This window comes from Lynx canadensis, chromosome A3, assembly GCF_007474595.2.
Source record: "Lynx canadensis isolate LIC74 chromosome A3, mLynCan4.pri.v2, whole genome shotgun sequence".
NCBI classification, from domain to species: Eukaryota; Metazoa; Chordata; class Mammalia; order Carnivora; family Felidae; genus Lynx; species Lynx canadensis.
In genome coordinates this window covers 113,674,771-113,694,762 of record NC_044305.1, presented here as the reverse complement: position 1 = coordinate 113,694,762, position 19,992 = coordinate 113,674,771, and the positions used below count along the sequence as shown (strand labels likewise).

General features: G+C 36.1%; 1 protein-coding gene across 1 annotated transcript in view; it reads left to right on the top strand.

Moving 5' to 3' along the window:
• The window catches only part of BIRC6 (baculoviral IAP repeat containing 6), a 226,416-nt gene that overhangs the window by 120,115 nt on the left and 86,309 nt on the right, over positions 1–19,992 (top strand). The window contains 9 exon segments of the mRNA XM_032592785.1: positions 2,162–2,289; positions 7,605–8,167; positions 9,138–9,313; positions 10,522–10,618; positions 10,752–10,946; positions 11,588–11,788; positions 13,357–13,636; positions 15,508–15,764; positions 16,021–16,129. Of these exon segments, the coding sequence (XP_032448676.1) occupies positions 2,162–2,289; positions 7,605–8,167; positions 9,138–9,313; positions 10,522–10,618; positions 10,752–10,946; positions 11,588–11,788; positions 13,357–13,636; positions 15,508–15,764; positions 16,021–16,129 (2,006 nt within the window).

Here is a 19,992-nt window from a genome sequence, read left to right as displayed (position 1 = left end):
TCAGGGCTTATAAACAATTTTAGTCTCATTATAAACTTCCTTTATATCAGTTTAATTTCTTGTTATAATATATTGCTTTTTAAAATATTCCTACATCATTATACTTCTTTTTTTTTTTTTTTTTTTAAAGAGAGAGAGAAAGAGAGCATGAGTAGGGGCGTGGCAGAGAGACTCTCAAGCAGGCTCCATGCTCAGTGCAGAGCCCGAAGTGGGGCTCGATCTCAATGACCGTGAGATCATGACCTGAGCCAAAACCAAAAATTGGACACTTAACTGAGACACCCAGTCGCCCCTATTATATTTCTTTTTATATAAGATATAAATTTAGTTTTCATAGCATCTTTTTAGTGGAGGCTATGCAACATTATCATCTTTTAAATTTATAAATTTTTCTCTGGATTTGCCATTAGACAAAATCTCATTTAGTTGTGTAATCTGTAATAATATCCTTTCTAGTGTTTCATTTATTCAGTAAGTTTTTAAAAATGTTTATTTATTTTTAGAGAGATAGCATGAGTGGGGGGAGAGGAGAGAGGGAAGGAGAGAATCCTAGGCAGGCTCCATACTGTCAGCACAGAGCCTGATGTGGGGCTTGAACTCACAAGCTGTGAGATGATGACCTGAGCTGAAATCAAGAGTCAGGCTCTTAACCAACAGAGCCACCCAGGTGCCCCTGTTCAGTAAGTTTTTACGAGGCTTCTATGTGCTAGGTCCAGGTATGTTCTCTAGGTACTAGGGATATAAGTAGTTACCAAGACCAAGTTCTCTGCCTTCTTGGATTTTAAATTCTTTTGGGTACATTTAGTCAGTACTCTCGTACTGTACATACTTAAGTTTTGTAGAACACAGTGAAACAAGCAAGACAAGTATGAAAACAAGGGAGGAAAACTATTATATTTAGATTGGGCCAGAGTTTTGGTGGGAGCAGAGGCATATTATCAAGTGATTATTGTACATAGAGATTTATGAATTGGGAATGTGAAGATTCCTGGGATCATTGATTCTAACTTCATTATTTTACATATAAAGAAATGCAGTATCTGCATTGCCCACAATTACAGAACTTGTTGGTGGTAGAGCGAGGTATTGGAGGGCATACCATTGTATTAAATAGGGGTTTTTCTTCCTGTTTTTTTTTTTTTTTTTAAAGGCAAAATAAGTTATTAAAGATCAAGCTTTCCTCAAAGATCTTAGTTTTGGTTAAGAATGCTGTGACTTAGGTGCTTAGTATTAGAAATTAAGTTTATCTAACTTTAAAACAGTTTGAAGCATTACATTGCATTTTGTTTTACCAAAACTCCTCAAGGTTTTTGTGATCATAACAAATTGAGATTGAATAAGATTGTATGGAGATTAAAAAACATTCCAAAACATACCTCAGGTTACTTAGTAGTTTTTCATTATCATTTCTTTCATTGACAAGATACAATGTTTGGGAAAGCATTTTTTTATTAATTGGTACAGGTTTGTACCTTTGGAGTCTTTGTGATTTTGGTTTTTTCATCCACTTTCGTATTTGCTCTGCTAGTCATTAGAAGCATGACCAGTTGTGGATCACTTAACCTCTTGGAGTGCTTCTGTGAAATAGGTATTTAGTAAGGTGGTTGGTGAAAATCAGTGCAAAAGTTCTTTGTACTTTTGTGAATCATTGTGGGTATATTTCTTGTGTAATTCAGATGAATTTTTTTCTGTCTTGAGTTACATAAACCTACTGTAAGTTCTAAACCATAATGCTAAAATTATTGATACTAGAATTTATGGTTTTGGGGGCACCTGGGTGGCTCAGTCAGTCGAGAGTCCAACTTTGGTTTAGGTCATGGTCTCATGGTTCGTGAGCTCGAGCCTTGCGTCAGGCTTGCTGCTGTGTGTGCAGATCCCACTTCAGATCCTTTGTCCCCCCTCTCTCCCACTCATGCGTGTGTGGTCTCTGTCTTTCTATCTCAAAAACAAACGTTAAAAAAAAGGATTTATAATTTTAAGTTTAAAATAAATATATCAAAATCTAAGAAAGTTGGTTTCTTGCTATCACTGTTAATATTTCGTTCTTCATATGAAAAGTTCAAAGGGTATAGTGCTTGACTTAATGCTTGATGCTTTTTAAATGAATAATTCTATAAATGGTATCAGTAAAAAGTTTTCAATGGCATTAATTTCTCTTCAGGTTGGTCCAACTGCTACACAAGCTATGCAAGAATTTCTTACCCGATTACAAGTGCATCTTTCTTCAACATGTCCTCAGATATTCAGTGAATTTTTGCTCAAGCTAATTCATATACTTTCTACAGAAAGGTAAATTTCAATGTATGCATGTATTCTTGATGTAGAAGTAATAAGTAATCCTCTAAATAAACTTTGCTTTACCATTTGTTGGGGGTTATGTGGGAACAGATCAACAGTAGAGTAGGGATTAAGGGGGAAGGATTTATCCATTTCTCTCCTGACTTTTCATTCCATTCCATTCTGGCTCTCTAGATTCTTGAACTCTATGAAAGAAACACAGTGTGTTAAATCTCTGCTTGCTTTTAATGTTTTCATAGATAAGTGAAATTTATTTGAAGCTGTTAAAATTTTTCTAGAATACAGATAGAATATTAAAGCTACCAAAGATTTTATTTCAAACCAATATGTAAGAAAACCTGAGCAAGATAGCTTACAAAAGAAAATTACACACCAGTCTCCTTGAGAAATCCTAAATAAATTTATTATCAATATTGGGCAATACATTAAAAGAGTAAATTGTGACCATGGTGGGTTTATTCTTTTTTTTTTTTTTTTACTTTTGGCTTAAAACAATAGAAATTTATTACCTCTCAGTTTTTGAGGCTAAAAGAATGCAATTAATGTGTTTGCAGGCCATACTCTCCTCTGGAGGCTCTAGGGGAGAATTCTTCTTTGCCTTTTCCTAGCTTCCATTGGTTGCCAGAAATTCTCAGTGGTCCTAGACTTGTAGACGCATCATTCCAATCTCTGCCTCCACCTTCATGTGGCACTTCTTCTCTATGTCTTTGTGTCCAAATTTCCCTTTTCTTTCTTTCTTCTTTTTTTAAATTTTATTTTTAATTTTTTAAAATTTACATCCAAATTAGTTAGCATATAGTGCAACAGTGATTTCAGGAGTAGATTCCTTAGTGCCTCTTACCCATTTAGCCCATCCCCCCTCCCACCATCCCTCCAGTAACCTTCAGTTTGTTCTCCATATTTATGAGTCTCTTCTGTTTTGTCCCCCTCCCTGTTTTTATATTATTTTCTTTTCCTTCCCTTATGTTCATCTGTTTTGTCTCTTGAAGTCCTCATATGAGTGAAGTCATATGATTTTTGTCTTTCTCTGACTGACTAATTTCACTTAGCGTAACACCCTCCAGTTCCATCCACGTCGTGGCAAATGGCAAGATTTCCTTCTTTTGATTGCCGAGTAATAACTCCATTGTGTATATACCACATCTTCTTTATCCATTCATCCATCAATGGACATTTGGGCTCTTTCCATACTTTGGCTGTTGTTGATAGTGCTGCTATAAACATGGGGGTGCACCTGTCCCTTCGAAACAGCACACCTGTATCTCGTGGATAAATGCCTAGTAGTGCAATTGCTGGGTCGTAGGATAGTTCTATTTTTAGTTTTTTGAGGAACCTCCATACTGTTTTCCAGAGTGGCTGCACTAGCTTGCATTCCCATGAGTTTATTCTTAAAATGCATGAATGGTTAAATATCCTAATATATATCATATGAATGTATCATTTTCTTCATACTGTAAGACATTTCAAAAATCCAACATTACTTTCTGGGGCACCTGGGTGGCTTAGTCAGTTAAGTGTCTGACACTTAATCTCGGCTCAGGTCATAATCTCGTACTTCATGAGATCAAGCCCCATGTTGGGCTCTTCACTGGGTTGGAGCCTGCTTGGGATTCTCTCTGTCCCTCTCTCTGCCCCTCTCCTGCTCATTCTCTGTCTCTCTCTCTCTCCAAATAAACAAACATTTAAAAAAATAATAAAAACTAATAATATGTGTAGTTTTAATTATTTGTTGTATATACACAGTGAAAGATAAAGGTAAGGAGTAGATTCACGAAACTAAGGACATGATGTTACGATATGAATACATGTACAATATTTGGAAAACATGGGCATGATAGTTTTGTGTGATGTAAATAAAAGCAGTTGACAAGCAAAAATCAGTCACCATATATTTACTTTTTTTTTTTAACTAGGCTTTTTTTTAAATTGTGTATGAGACCTCCAAACATTCAGTAGACATATGCTTTAGTATACTACTGTTCATATAAAGTTGTACTGCAGTAAAGGTTTTCCTATGAGACTGTAATATATTTGCTCTTACGTTTCCTACAGAAACATTCATCTTGATTTTAGTTTAGTTACATACTGTTTTTTTTTCAAAGTGGAGATATTTGCATGCCTCCAAAACTGATCAGCAATTTCTTTTTTTCAGCTTCTCTTCTTTTTTCAGCCAACCCCTTCTGCTCTACACACACCCTGTGAATTTTCTAGTGTAATTTTCTTTAATCCAATGCATAAAGTTCTGGGCCAAGAATGTCTTGGTTTATGTTTTGTTTGCTTTCTGTGTTTTTAAGAAAGTCTCTAGTATCCTGATAAGTTAGCTGGGAGCTCTTAGGTAAATTAATTTTATGACCAGGAAGAAATACAGAGTCTTAATATAAAGAAGGCATTCAATTTTATTGGGTGTTTTTGCAGATTCCTTTCTATTGGCCTGTGGATGATATTTTCATTTTCTTAACAGTATCCTTCAGAAAATAAGTTTTCTATTTTCATGAAGTCTTGTCAAGTTTTTCCTTTATATATTTTTTATGTCCTAAAAAAAAGAAAAAATCCTTGCCTAAACCATGGGTCCTACACATGATCTGCTATGTTTTCTTCTAGAAATTTAGTTTTTACATTTATGTTGCATTTGGGTCACAGTTTTTTTGTTTTTTGTTTTTGTTTGTTTTTGCCTGTGGATGTCCATTTGTTCCTCTGTCATTTGTTGTACAGGCTCTGCTTTTTTTCATTGAATTTTCTTTGCTTTTCAAAATCCATTGACTGTACACGTTTTGCACTATCTGGACTCTCTTCTGTAGAATTGACGTTTGCATCTATACTTTTCTAATACTGTATTGCCTTGGTCCCTCCACAGTTTCTTGAAATCTGGTAGTGCTGGTTTTCCAACTTTGTTCTTTTTTCAGAATTGTTTTGGCTATTCTGGTTCCTTTGCTTTTCCACATAAATTTTAGAATAAGTTTATGATTCTCGTCTATACTACCTGAAATAAAACAAAACCCTGCTGGATTTTGATTGAGAATGCATTGGTCTACGGATCAATTTAGGAAGAGTTACATAGCCTCTTTGGATTTTTTTTTTGTACCCAGTCATGTAGTCACTGAGCAAAAACAGCCTTATTTCCTTCCTTTCCAGTATGTATGTCTTAATCCGCAGCCCCTGCCCTGCCCTTCCCTTTCCCCTCTCCCAATGCCCTGGTTAAGTACCTTCAGTATGATCAGTTGAAATGATGAAATTGGCCATCTTTGTTTTTTCTTACTGTTATTGGTAGTCTTTCACAAGTAGAAATGTTACTAGCTATAGCTTCCTTTGTAGATGTCTGATAGCAATTTGAGGTTTTTTGTGTTCTTAATTTGCTAAGACTTAAAAAAATCATGTGTTACCCTTGGATTTTGTGGAATGCTTTCTCTATATCTTTTGAAATATCATGTTGTTTCCTGTGTAGTCTGTAAATATGGTGAATTACATTGATTTTTTTTAAAAAAGTGTTGATCACTGTGTGTTCCCAGCATAGACTCACTGCTCACTTGGTCATGATATATTATCCTTTTCATGTCTTGCTTAAATTAAATTAGTTAACATTTTGTTGATTTTTGAATCTATCTTTATGAGGAATGTTTGCATTTTTCTTACAATGTCTGGTTTTTATGAAAGTGCCTGTTTTTTATACAAGTTAATGCTGGACTTATAAAACAAACGATCCCTTTTCTGTTTTTGAAAGGAGTTGTGTAAAATTGATTACTTAAAGATTCGACAGTACTCACCACTGAGGCATGCTGAGTCTGGAGTTTTCTTGGAGAAAACGTTTTCAATTTATTTTATAGTGAAAGATGATTCAGGTTTTCTGTTTCTTCTTGAGTGAGATTTGGCAGTTTGCATCTTGACAGAATTTGTTCATTTCATCTATGTTGTCGAATTATTTGTATTATTTCCTTATTATCCTCTTAATGTTGATGGGCTCTAGTTCGATTCCTATTTTCGTTTCTGATATTGGTAATTGTTATTTATTTATGTCATTCTGGCTAGAAGTTTATCATTATTTTTGATATTTTCAGAAAACTGACATGAAGCTTTGTCCTACACCTCAATCCTATTCTAACACTATCCAAAGTTAGTGTCAGACTCACAGGTTTAGCTACTCAGTACCATAACATTGCCCTCACTTCAGAGCGCACAGTTGCAAGTTGCCGCACTTCTGTCAGATTTGGGTGCAAATTCAGGGGTTCTCACAGCACACTCCTCAGTTTTGGTAGTTTGTAAAAATGATACATAGAACCCAGGTAAAACGCTTAACATTTACTGATTTATTATAATGTATATAACTCAGGAACAGCTAAATGGAATAGATACATGGGCAAAGTGTGCCGTAGGGGGTTTGTAAGGTTGGGTGTCTGTGAATGGGTTTGAACGTCAAGGGTTCTGTGTTATCACCGTTGCATACACCAGAATTTAGCCGTTTGTTAAATATATTAGCTGAATTCTTACTCATTTGTATGTTGCCAGTGTCTGTTCTCAAGTTCTGCCATAGGAAAGTCAGGCTCTTATTCTGTCTCGTTGGAGGTGCCTATCTTTCCTGGATTTCCAGCTCTGTAATGGGTTTATGTGACTTTATAGTTAGTTTTACCTTTTTCTCGTAAATTTGGGGGCAGTATTTTCTCCAGATTTTTATATCTTAGGCATAAGCAGAACTTGAGAGCATTTAACTTTGATGTGTAAGAATTAGTTGACTGAATTTCAAGTTTTGAAAATCATAATTAGTAGAAAATGTTTAAAATAGCACCATTTGAAGATATGAAAAACCAGAGCTTATTCCATGTGATACTCAAATATTTTAGTCCGTAGCTTCAAAACCACCTGTTTGATTACTTGTCCTTTAGTTTTCTATTGGAAGGGAAGTCATTTTTGATTTTGTGTCAAATGGAAGACAGTTAGAATGACTCAGGAAGAATGGAAACCATTTGCTACAAAATGAAACAGTGAAAACCAAGAGTTTAATTACTGTGTTAGCTCTCTTGTATTGTGGTGGTTACTTTTTTAAAAATTTAAGATGGATTGGGGCGCCTGGGTGGCGCAGTCGGTTAAGCGTCCGACTTCAGCCAGGTCACAATCTCGCGGTCCGTGAGTTCGAGCCCCGCGTCAGGCTCTGGGCTGATGGCTCAGAGCCTGGAGCCTGTTTCCGATTCTGTGTCTCCCTCTCTCTCTGCCCCTCCCCCATTCATGCTCTGTCTCTCTCTGTCCCAAAAATAAATAAACGTTGAAAAAAAAAATTTAAGATGGATTAATTTTTAATCATCTCTCTTTTTCTGCAGGGGTGCTTTCCAGACAGGCCAAGGTCCTCTTGATGCCCAAGTAAAGCTCTTAGAATTTACCCTGGAGCAGAATTTTGAAGTTGTTTCAGTTAGTACTATTTCTGCTGTAATAGAGTCTGTCACCTTTTTAGTGCACCACTATATCACTTGCTCAGACAAAGTGATGTCTCGAAGTGGATCAGATAGCTCGGTGGGTGCTCGAGCATGCTTTGGGGGACTCTTTGCCAACCTTATTCGTCCAGGCGATGCAAAAGCAGTTTGTGGCGAAATGACAAGAGATCAACTCATGTTTGATTTGTTAAAACTGGTTAACATTCTAGTACAGCTGCCTCTTTCGGGCAATAGAGAATACAGTGCAAGAGTTTCTGTGACCACCAATACTACAGACAGTGTTTCAGATGAGGAAAAAGTCTCCGGAGGCAAAGATGGTAATGGAAGCAGTAGTAGTGTTCAAGGATCACCTGCATATGTTGCTGACTTAGTGTTAGCCAACCAACAGATTATGAGCCAGATTTTGTCTGCTCTGGGCCTGTGTAATAGCAGTGCCATGGCGATGATAATTGGTACGTATTGAGAATGTTTAATCTTATGCTTGTTTTTGGTATTGTATCTCTTTGTTTTAGCAACATATAAATTGATTTTTTATTACTTTATAGTGTAAGGCTACTTCATTGCAAACTTCTTAGCAAGCTGTAAGTGGAAACTTCTAGAAAGTGGCTTCCTTCTATCAATAAGTGAAATAGAAATGATGAAGAATTTTAAGTGTGAATTTTTAAATACCATAATATGCTAATCAAATAATTTGTAATTTGTTATATTAAGAAAAAAATCAGTCTCACTGGTCAGGCACCATACTTTAATCACACATCTCTGATGTGTTAAAGATGAAGAATTTCACATCAAATTTTATATTAGGGAACCTTATTGATTCCCACTTTTTAAAAAATGTGAGGTGTAAAATTGTATCCAAAGTGGAACAGTTTCTATGACACATACATCAGTGTAAAATTTCTGTATTGTTGCTTAACTTTTCTACCTGTTTGAAAGCTGATATATTGTACTTCTGTAAACTGTGACAAAATTAATCCCATTGATTCCATTCTGTTTTTTCTTTCTTTGTGTATGGGAAACAACCATCCTATCTTTTTTTAATTCGATGTCTTGAAGCATAGTTATGTAACAATACCACATATTTTCTCTCCATTTCCTTTCTTCTTGGTATATGGCTGATATGTAAGATGATATTCCTCAGTCATATAACAGAGCAACTTCTTTTTATTGTTACCAACAATAGAGGTATCTCATGTAAGAAGATGGCCAAAAACATGCTTTACTGAATGCTATGATGAATATCCCAATCTCTCGTATATGTATACACACATGTGTTTTATACACATACAATATACATATATGTAGCTGTTATGTACCCATCCTTCAGTGGTTTCAGGACAAATGACTTTTCTATTTTAATTATTACTGGTTTTTAAGTATATACTGTATTTTAAAAATGTGTAATCTTTTTATTTAAACTAGGGGCAAGTGGATTACATCTCACCAAACATGAAAACTTTCATGGTGGGTTAGATGCTATCTCAGTTGGGGATGGATTGTTTACCATACTGACAACCCTCAGTAAAAAGGCTTCTACGGTCCACATGATGCTGCAGCCAATTTTAACTTACATGGCCTGTGGATATATGGGCAGACAAGTAAGTTCAATCTGGCAACTATTTCAGTAATTTAAATAGTTTCTGGCAATGGGGACAGAGAAGTATTTATAGGACAAAGACAGAGGATTCATATATTGGAAAAAGAGCAGCAGCATCAAGTAAAGACCTATAGACTATTAAATAAAGTTTGAATGTAGTTTTTTGAGTCCATGTTGTGAAAAATCACAGTGATCTAAGAATAAAACATTAAACATAATCTTAACTTTTAGGTTGTTTTCCTGTTATCTCAAGAAGAAGTTTTCTTTTCCCTAGAAATAGCATCGTGGAATACCAAAATGCTCTCTGTAGATGTTACATACAAAAGTTTAATGCGACTGTTTTTTCAAGCTATGATGCATGTTTGTTTAGTTTTCTTTCAGCCAAGAAGGATTTGGGTAATTTTAAAAGAAAAATCGGTTCGAATATTACTGCTTTTTGATTTTCCTTCTTATAAAATGAAATTGTAGGAACCAGTGTGATGCTTTTAACTTCTAGTCCATTTACTGCATTTTTTCAAATGCAGGTTTTAAAATGTACTTTCTTAAGGAGTATTTTGTATGTCAGTGTGAATCACCATTTTCTTAAATTGTCATTGCATATATATATGCACATATTTCTCCATTAATGGAAAGATATTTGAGAAGAATCAGTTTTTAAATGAAATTAGTGTCTAATGGAAAACAAAATCAATGCACATTAAGGTCGAAAATGATAATACTAGATAAAGACAGATGCTTAATTTAAAAAATACTCTCAGGGGCGCCTGGGTGGCGCAGTCGGTTAAGCGTCCGACTTCAGCCAGGTCACGATCTCGCGGTCTGTGAGTTCGAGCCCCGCGTCAGGCTCTGGGCTGATGGCTCGGAGCCTGGAGCCTGTTTCCGATTCTGTGTCTCCTTCTCTCTCTGCCCCTCCCCCGTTCATGCTCTGTCTCTCTCTGTCCCAAAAATGAATAACGTTGAAAAAAAAAAATTTTTTTTTTTTTTTTTTTTAAATACTCTCAGTTCAGAAAAAAAGCTATACTTCCTTGTTGATTCAGTAAGATTTCTTAGGTCTTTTGGCAGATATGTTAAATTTGTGATTTAGATTAAGGCTATAATTTTAGAATACTTAACTATAAAGAATATTACAGTTAATATGTTAATTGTCCTAATTACAGGAAGTTAATAATCACTGTTACAAAGTCACAGTACACATGTGGTTTTCTTTAGGGCTCTCTCGCTACTTGCCAGTTATCTGAACCATTACTGTGGTTTATTTTGAGAGTATTGGATACCAGTGACGCCTTGAAAGCATTCCATGATATGGGTAAGATAAATTCTACAAATTGTCATTTAAGTGTACGCATTTGACAATGTATGTTGTCATTTTTGTAGTCTTCTGTGAAAGATGACTGAATGTCACACTGTCTTATTTTCATTTGGTGTTCTTTGTAAATTAGGTGGAGTTCAGCTCATTTGCAACAATATGGTTACTAGTACAAGGGCTATTGTAAACACTGCAAGAAGTATGGTATCAACTATTATGAAGTTTCTTGATTCTGGTCCCAATAAAGCTGTTGACAGCACTTTGAAAACAAGAATACTAGCTTCTGAGCCTGATAATGCAGAAGGGATCCATAACTTTGCACCCCTGGGTAAGAAAAGAATTACTAAATCTTATTGATATGAACTTACATATTTTATTAGCTGGTATGAAGCAGAAATAGTTCTTGAAGTAAGTTGATCATGTGATAATATCACCAAACAAGTGATTTTAAAGGTAGTGGTTTTTGAAACAGTCTGTTGGTTAGAAGGAAGTTTTTAATAGCTCCCATTTTAATGATCTCATTTGTTTGTATTTCCGAGTTAAATAATAACACCTTTTGTGAAACGAAATAGCAGATTTTTGTGTCTGTTTTCACCATAAATGTTAATCAGTTTAAAGAACTTGTTCCATCTTATTTTGAGTTATTTTAAGAAGCTTCCGTTTTAGGTGGGTACTCCTTTTCCCAGTTTATTGTGCTAGATTTGTTATTACCTTAGTTTTCATTTGACGTGTGAATATAAAGAAATTAGGCAACAATTAATAATGAACTTATCACCTTGCAGGTTGACTGGGTGTCTTGATATTTTGTAAATACTGTGACAAATCGTGTTAACACACTAATAAATATGTTTGTAGCATCAGATGTTTATGATTTTAGCTAATTTTTCTGGTTCAGTGATTAGATAGTTCTTGATGGTTTATTTGGGTTCTTTTACAGAATTTTTATGATTTTTATAATATCTTCTGTAGGTACAATTACATCTAGCAGTCCAACTGCCCAACCAGCTGAGGTGCTTTTACAGGCCACGCCTCCTCACAGGAGGGCTCGCTCTGCCGCGTGGTCCTACATCTTCCTGCCGGAGGAGGCTTGGTGCGACCTCACTATTCACCTTCCTGCAGCAGTGCTTCTTAAAGAGATACATATCCAGCCTCACCTTGCATCTCTTGCGAGTGAGTAGTATTTTTTGTAAAGAAACGTGTATGAAAATAAACTGTAATGTAGGAACACTTAAAAATGAGAGAAAATATTTAGTAAACAGTGATACATTTAGGTATGATTCCCATATTGCTTAATTTTGAAGTTTTTTGTGTAATATTCAACATTACCACCAAATCATTTCCCATGAAATGAATTGACATAGCTATTCCCCTTAAACAAATGGAATGTTTCATGAAATCCAAACCAACCTATTTCAGTTATATATAATTTTTCCTTGCCTTTCTCCCCAAATTTATTAAGCTATAGCATTAACTTGAAATGAGTTAGTTTACACACCTGTAGATAGCAGGTGTACTTTCTCTAGCCCCATCCTCAGTGCCAGTCCTGCAGTGGGAAATTAGCTTGGATTTATGTGTTGTCCCCCCCCTCCCCATTGTAAGATAATTACATGTACACAATTTTTTATTTTAATAACTTGACTGTAATATTTAATATTTTTAATATTTGAGTGTGATTTTTTAAATTTGTACTATATTGAGTATCATTCATTTGGTGCTTTTTCATTGAATATATTTTGTTTTCACTTTGCAAGGTGTAAATAATTGAGAAGAGTTTTTAGGAAACAAGTTTTACATTAAGAGGAAAAAGAACTCTTCCAAGTATTCATAAAGGAATCTGAAATACTATTTTGCATTTTTGATCCCAGATTCTTTCAGTATAAGCATAGTGATTTTGGGGCGCCTGGGTGGCTCAGTTGGTTGAGTAACCAACTCTTGATTTTGGATCGGGTCGTGATCCCAGTGTCCTGGGATTGAGCCCCACATTGGGCTCTGTGCCAAGGATAGAGCCTGCTTGGGATTCTCTCCCTCTGCCCCTCTCCCCATTCACATGCTCTTGCTCTAATAATAAAAAAAAAATGGTGATTTTTAAATGTTTGTTTATTTTTAGAGAGAGAGAGAGAGACAGAGTATGAGCGGGGGGGTCAGAGAGGGAAGGAGACACAGAATCGGAAGCAGGCTCCAGGCTCTGAGCTGTCAACACAGAGCTCATCTGGGGCTTGAACACACGAACCGTGAGATCATGACCTGAGATGAAGTCTTAAACTTAACCAACTGAGCCACCCAGGTGCCCCAAAGCACTTTGTTTTTGGTATATTATTCTTTTCCAAATTACTTACAACCCTAAGCCGTTAACATATTAATCAAATGTCCCACATTGTGGGTGATAATTCTGAGTAATAGAAATAATAGAGTAGTAATTGCCAATTTGGCAGTTTTTTTCTTGCAGAGACTCAAGTTATGTAAATGTGGATTACATATCTTCAGTTATTTTATTTAGGGGAATGTTACAATTTTTAAAATACTATTTTTTTATATTGTAGATCTCATATCTTATGTTGGAAAATAGCTCCAAAATCAGTCCTGGTGGAAGTCAGTGACAAAGTATGACGTGGCATATAAATTATCTGTTTGCAAGTTCATAATATAACTGAAAGCTGCTCTTTTACTGGGATTTCTGCTAAACCATGAAGTCTAGTTCACATTTTCTTTAATAAGTTTTCACTCTTCTCTTCCTCCAGCCTGCCCGTCCTCTGTGTCCGTTGAAGTGAGTGCAGATGGGGTAAACATGCTCCCTTTGTCCACTCCTGTCGTCACCAGCGGCCTCACCTACATAAAAATTCAGCTGGTAAAAGCTGAAGTAGCTTCTGCTGTCTGCCTTAGACTTCATCGCCCCCGAGATGCCAGCACATTAGGCCTGTCACAAATTAAATTACTGGGCCTCACTGCTTTTGGTACCACTTCTTCGGCAACAGTTAATAATCCCTTTCTTCCATCTGAAGATCAGGTATCCAAAACAAGGTATGTTTTATTTCTCATTCTTTTTTTTTAATGATTTATTTATTTATTTACTTATTTTTACTTTTTAATATTATTTTTTATTTTTTAAAATTTACATCCAAATTAGTTAGCATATAGTGCAACAGTGGTTTCAAGAGTAGATTCTTTAGTACCCCTTACCCATTTAGCCCATCCCCCCTCCCACAACCCCTCCAGCAACCCTCTGTTTATTCTCCATATTTATGAGTCTCTTCTGTTTTGTCCCCCTCCCTGTTCTTATGTTACTTTGTTTCCCTTCCCTTATGTTCATCTGTTTTGTCTCTTAAAGTCCTCATATGAATGAAGTCATATGATTTTTGTCTTTCTCCGAATGACTAATTTCACTTAGCATAATACCCTCCAGTTCCATCCATGTAGTTGCAAATGGCAAGATTTCACTCATTTTGATTGCCGAGTAATAACTCCATTGTATATATATACACCACACCCTTTATCCATTCATAGATCGATGGACATTTCGGCTCCTTCCATACTTTGGCTATTGTTGATAGTGCTGCTATAAATGTTGGGGTGCATGTGTCATTTTGAAACAGCACACCTGTATCCCTTGGATAAATGCTTAGTAGTGCAATTGCTGGGTCGTAGGGTAGTTCTATTTTTAGTTTTTTGAGGAACCTCCGTACTGTTTTCCAGAGTGGCTGCACCAGCTTGCATTCCCAATGTTTTATTTATTTTTGAGAGAGAGTGCGAGCGTGTGTGAGCAGTGAAGGGGCAGAGAGATGGGGACAGAGGATCTGAAGCAGACTCCACAGTGACAGCAGGGAGCTCATGTGGGGCTTGAGTCCATGAACCGTGAGATCATGACCTAAGCTAAAGTCAGATACTCAACCAGCTGAGCCACCCAGGCACCCCTTATGTCTGATTCTTAAAAAAGCTTTCTGAACTTTTTATGAAATTATTTATTCTATGGTTTCTGTTTTAGGGCTTAGGAAGTCCTTTGTTCCATAGGTAGTTTATACAGCGCTGTAATTTTATTAGATGTAATAGAGATAATGATTCTTTAGAACCAGAACTTGGAGGCTGGTTAAAATTGAAATTTATGTGTGTTTAATTCTTGAGGTATGTACAATGTGTAGTATCTGTGGGTATGGATTTCTGTTCTTTGGATCAGAGTCTAATATATGAATTTCCACATGCCTGTCACCAGGATACATCTGAGCCATACAAATTGACCATATAGACAGAGACCTAGTCTTGTATGATAATTCCTAAATGGCAGTTAGTGGAAAGGTTAGATTTGAGCCATACAAATTGACCAAATAAACAAGGACCTGAATATGTCCTTTAATTCACATTTATCTGGTAAAATTTGTTAGTTGAAAATGTTATACACTGGTTCTATTGAAAGTTTTGCCTGATAAGAAAATTTGGGTTTTTTTATTCTCAAGCTGCCAAGACTTTATAGTTTCATAAGGCTATAATCCTATGCATTTTATATTTAAACATATATGTGTATATATAAAAAAATTTTCTGACTGGGCACCTGGCTGGTTCAGTCAGGAGAGCATGTGATCCTTGATCTTAGGGTCATGAATTCAAGCTCCACATTGCACGTGGAGCCTATTTTAAAAAAATACAAAAACGTTTTTTGACTGGTTGAACAAAAGGCAAGTAGTTCCTAAATGCTGTTAGTGGTTAAGTATTTTTATTTGTTACACTATGGAGGAAACTTAACTGTGTTTAAGTCCTTCTTCATGTTCTAGCATTTTTTAAATGAAGATTTGTGTTATTTATGAGACACAACATGCTGATTTTTCAGTTTTGTTTTACCCCAGAAATAATCTGAGCCACTTGAATTTACCACGTAAGCTGCTTTGTGTTGTCTTTTTCAGTATCGGCTGGTTACGGTTATTGCATCATTGCCTTACTCACATAAGTGATCTGGAAGGAATGATGGCAAGTGCAGCTGCACCTACTGCTAATCTGCTGCAGACTTGTGCTGCCTTACTGATGTCCCCGTACTGTGGGATGCACTCACCCAACATTGAGGTTGTGCTTGTAAAGATAGGACTGCAGTCCACGAGAATTGGCCTGAAGCTCATAGACATTCTCCTGAGAAACTGTGCAGCATCAGGCAGTGATCCTACAGGTGACCACCGTTATCTTTGATATTTTAATTTTTACCTATCTGCAAAACAGTGACAGTTACTTATTCACTTTGTGATGAAATCTGTTTCTGAAATTAATTTCCATTATGGCTTCAATGTCCTTGGAGTTTTTTTTTTTTGTTGTTGCTGTAATTTATGGAAGTGTAATTTTTAATTAACAATTTAAAATTAAATTGAGCAAATGTTCCTATACCATTTGCTTATTTAGCAAACTTTCTTTTGGTTCTTTATTGCAAGATCTAAACAGCCCTTTACTTTTTGGAAGACTGAATGGACTCTCTTCCGATTCTACGATAGATATTCTTTACCAGCTTGGAACAACTCAGGATCCTGGAACAAAAGACAGGTATATGTTGATCTTGTTTTTTTGTTTTGTTCTGTTTCTTTTTTTCCTTTTTTAAAATTAATTAATTTTTTAATATTTATTTATTTTGAGAGAGAGAGAGAGAGAGAGAGAGAGAGAGAGCAGGGGTGAGACAGAGAGACAGGGAGACAGAGAATCCCAAGCAGGCTCCATGCTGTCAGCACAGAGCCCGATGCAGGGCTTGAACTCATGGACAGTGAAATCACTGTTTATTATTTAAGGACACACTTACACACAGTTATGTGATAGTGAACGTTACTTCTAATACTTTCTCCTTAGGTTGTTTCGTAAAAGTCAAGACTGTTGATTATATTGGACATATACCTGTATGCTTTACATGATATAACTTCTAGAAACTTTGTGAACATTAAACATCAATTTTTATGTATTTGGACATATCTTAAGCAAATTTGAATGGAAATAGAATTATAATCAGTATTACTTTGGACAAATGGAATGGAATAAAATATTACAGTGTTTGAAATGTTTATTTACTTCAAGAGAGAGCACAAGTGAGGAAGGGGCAGAGAGAGGGAGAGAGAGAATCCTAAGCAGGTTCCACGCTGTCAACACAGAGCCCAATGCCGGGCTCAGTTGCACAAACGATGAGATCATGACATGAATCGAAATCAAGAGCCAGACGTTTAAGTGACTGAGCCACTCAGGCGCCCCAAAATATTACATGTTTTTATGTGAACCATGTTGTTAGGAGATCTTTGTTAAGTTGTGGTGCTGTCAAATCATACAATCTTAGGTAGCATTTACTACTGTGTATGAATATTAGAATATTGTGTCCATATTAGGCACCTAGACTATTTTGACAAAAGTAATGTTTTTTTTATTACTTATTATTTGTAATATTCATTGACAGCTTTTCATTAGCTCTCTACCTTCTATCTCCTTCCTACTGCAAGGTGAAATGTTGTCATACAAAGTAAATAATATTTGAATATCTCACCTAAATATTTAGTGATGGTTTACGTATAGGTAATTTTGGATGGGTTTTACTAATGTACCTTTTCTTTGATGTCTTCTACCTCCACATTGAGAAGAACTTCCCAAGTATTTTTGAGACACGTTTTTGTTGACAAATTTTGGGTGATGATTTGTCATTCTCATGTTTTATATTATCATATATCAATACCAGAATACCATTTATAGAATGTGTGACTCCATAAACAATTAATCTTTACTATTTTCTGAGTTAATGCTATCCTTTAATATTTTGGTTAATATTCAAGAAAATCATTTGATATTTTGTTAGTTTGTTTATAAGTTATTAACAAATCATTAATTTTGCGGGTACTTACTCATTTTATTGCTTTTTACTGAATAGTTGCTGTGTGCGTGGCACTGTGCTAGATACTAGAGTGTCCAAGTTCATTGAATCCAGCTTTTTGCCTTGTATTGGGGAGACAGAATACTGTCACTCACAAGGGACAATTTACATAGGTCAGACTTGGGGATTTGGGGTAGTGTCAGGCGTGGCAGGTGCCTAGTAAATTTTGATACTTTAATCACTGATAATGTAATAAGCTGTAACTTATTTTAGGTTAGTTGCTTTCATACTCTCCGATGAAGAATGTTCAAATGGCATTTAATGAAGTAAATTTATTTCCAGCATGGTAACTTCAAGATATTAAATAAGCTGAATTCTTTTCTATAAAGCTTTTTGCTTCACATAATATGATTATTATATTTAAAAATAGATTGGAATTTTTTGGAATTTTTTTTTAATGTTTCTTTTTGAGAGAGAAAGTGTTAGTGGGGGAGAGGCACAGAGAGAGGGAGACACAATCGGAAGCAGCCTCCAGGCTCTGAGCTGTCAGCACAGAGCCTGACGTGGGGCTCGAACCCACATACTGTGAGATCATGACCTGAGCTGAAGTTGGATGCTAAACTCGCTGAGCCACTTAGGCACCCCTGGAATATTTTTTGGTAGAATAAATTGTGCCAAATTCAAATTATAATGGCTAATGAGGTAAAAAAGAATTAAAAAATTAATTTTATTTTTTTAATGCTTATTTATTTTGAGAGAGAGACAGAGAGCGAGCAGGGGAAAGGCAGAGAGAGAGAGAGGGAGACACAATCTGAAGCAGGCTCCAGACTCTGAGCTATTAGCATAGAGCCCGACGTAGGGCTTGAACCCACGAACTGTGAGACCATCACCTGAGCTGAAATCAGATGCCTAACGCACTTAGCCACCCAGGCCGCCCCATAAAAAATTAATTTTAAATATTTTTCTAGAACAACTTTCTTAAGATAGCTTACAATTTTTTAATTCTTTAATAGTTCTTTGTTTTTTGTTTTTGTTTTTTTTTTGTCGTAGGAAAATTACCCTAAATAAAATTGTTCTCACTGCATAATACTTTTTAAAACATAAATGTTTTAGAACTGACATAATAACAAAATTACTGGCTTCCGCACACTGAGAAAATCTTACTCTTTCCCAATTACCTCATCTGCTTTCTCTTTTTCTGACTTATATTTATTTCCTATCATATGAAATTTAAAGGGTCTTGTCCGGGGCAACTGGGTGGTTCAGTTGCTTAAGCATCTGACTCTTGGTTTCGTCTCAGGTCATGATCTCATGGTTCGTGAGTTTGAGCTCCACGTTGCTTTGTGCCCACAGTGCGGGACCTGCCCTTCCCTCCCTCTCTCCCTCTCTCTGCCCTTCCCTCCCTCTCTCCCTCTCTCTCTCTCTCTCAAAATAAATAAATAAAACTTTAAAAATATATATTAAAAAAACAGTAAAATAAGGGGTCTTGTTCAGAGCAGAGAAGGGGTTTAAGTAGTATTATATACCTTACTACCTCCATTTCTTGTAACCTGAAGCAAAGAATCTTATAAACTCCAAAGCCATATTGCTTTAAAAGATGTTATTCTATGGGGCGCCTGGGTGGCTCAGTTGTTTGAGCGTCCGACTTCGGCTCAGGTCACCATCTCGTGGTTCCTGAGTTCGAGCCCCGCGTCGGGCTCTGTGCTGACGGCTCAGAGCCTGGAACCTGCTTCCGATTCTGTGTCTCCCTCTCGCTCTGCCCCTCCCCCGTTCATGCTCTGTCTCAAAAATAATAAACGTTTAAAAAAAAATTAAAAAAAAAAAGATGTTATTCTCTGGGTGCCTGGGTGGCTCAGTCAGTTAAGTGTCTGACTCTTGATTTCAGCTCAGGTCACGATCTCACAGTTTCATGAGTTCAGACCCCTGCAGTGACTCTGTAGAGCCTCCTCCAGATTCTCTCTCTCTGTCTCTCTCTCTCTCTCTCTGTCTCTCTCTGTCTCTGTCTCTCTCTCCCTCTCTCTCTCTCTCTCTCTCTTTTCTTCTCCCCTGCTCATGCTCTCTCTCAAAAATAATAAACTTAAAAAAAATTTTTTTTTAAATGTTGTTCTCAGTATTCCCCCAACTCCAGGGTATTAAGGGTAGGGTGACACTTGAGAAAAAGTACTTACGTTGGGGCTATATTCTGTTGTCAGAGTGCAGGGGGGTGGGTGACTGCTAGTAGTATTTAATGGTTGGGGGCCAGGGGAGTAAGACATGCTGTGTTGCACGATAAAGAGTTAGCCCCAGATTACTATTCTGGGTTATGTGGATTTGTTATAAGATGAAAGAAAATTTACAGGAGACCATGAATTTGTTAAGTTTTGTATCCTGTAAGTCCAGATATTTATAGGGTTTTTTTGGTAAGTGAGTTAAGAAATTACCCAATGTTTATTTGCAGAATTATATGTTATCATATGTTATTTCAAACATTTTCATCAGTTAAGATTAGTAAGGTTATTGGAGAAGTAGAACTACTATGTCAGTTTTGCTACATAAGTTCCTTTTCCTTCCTAGTTTAGATTAAAAG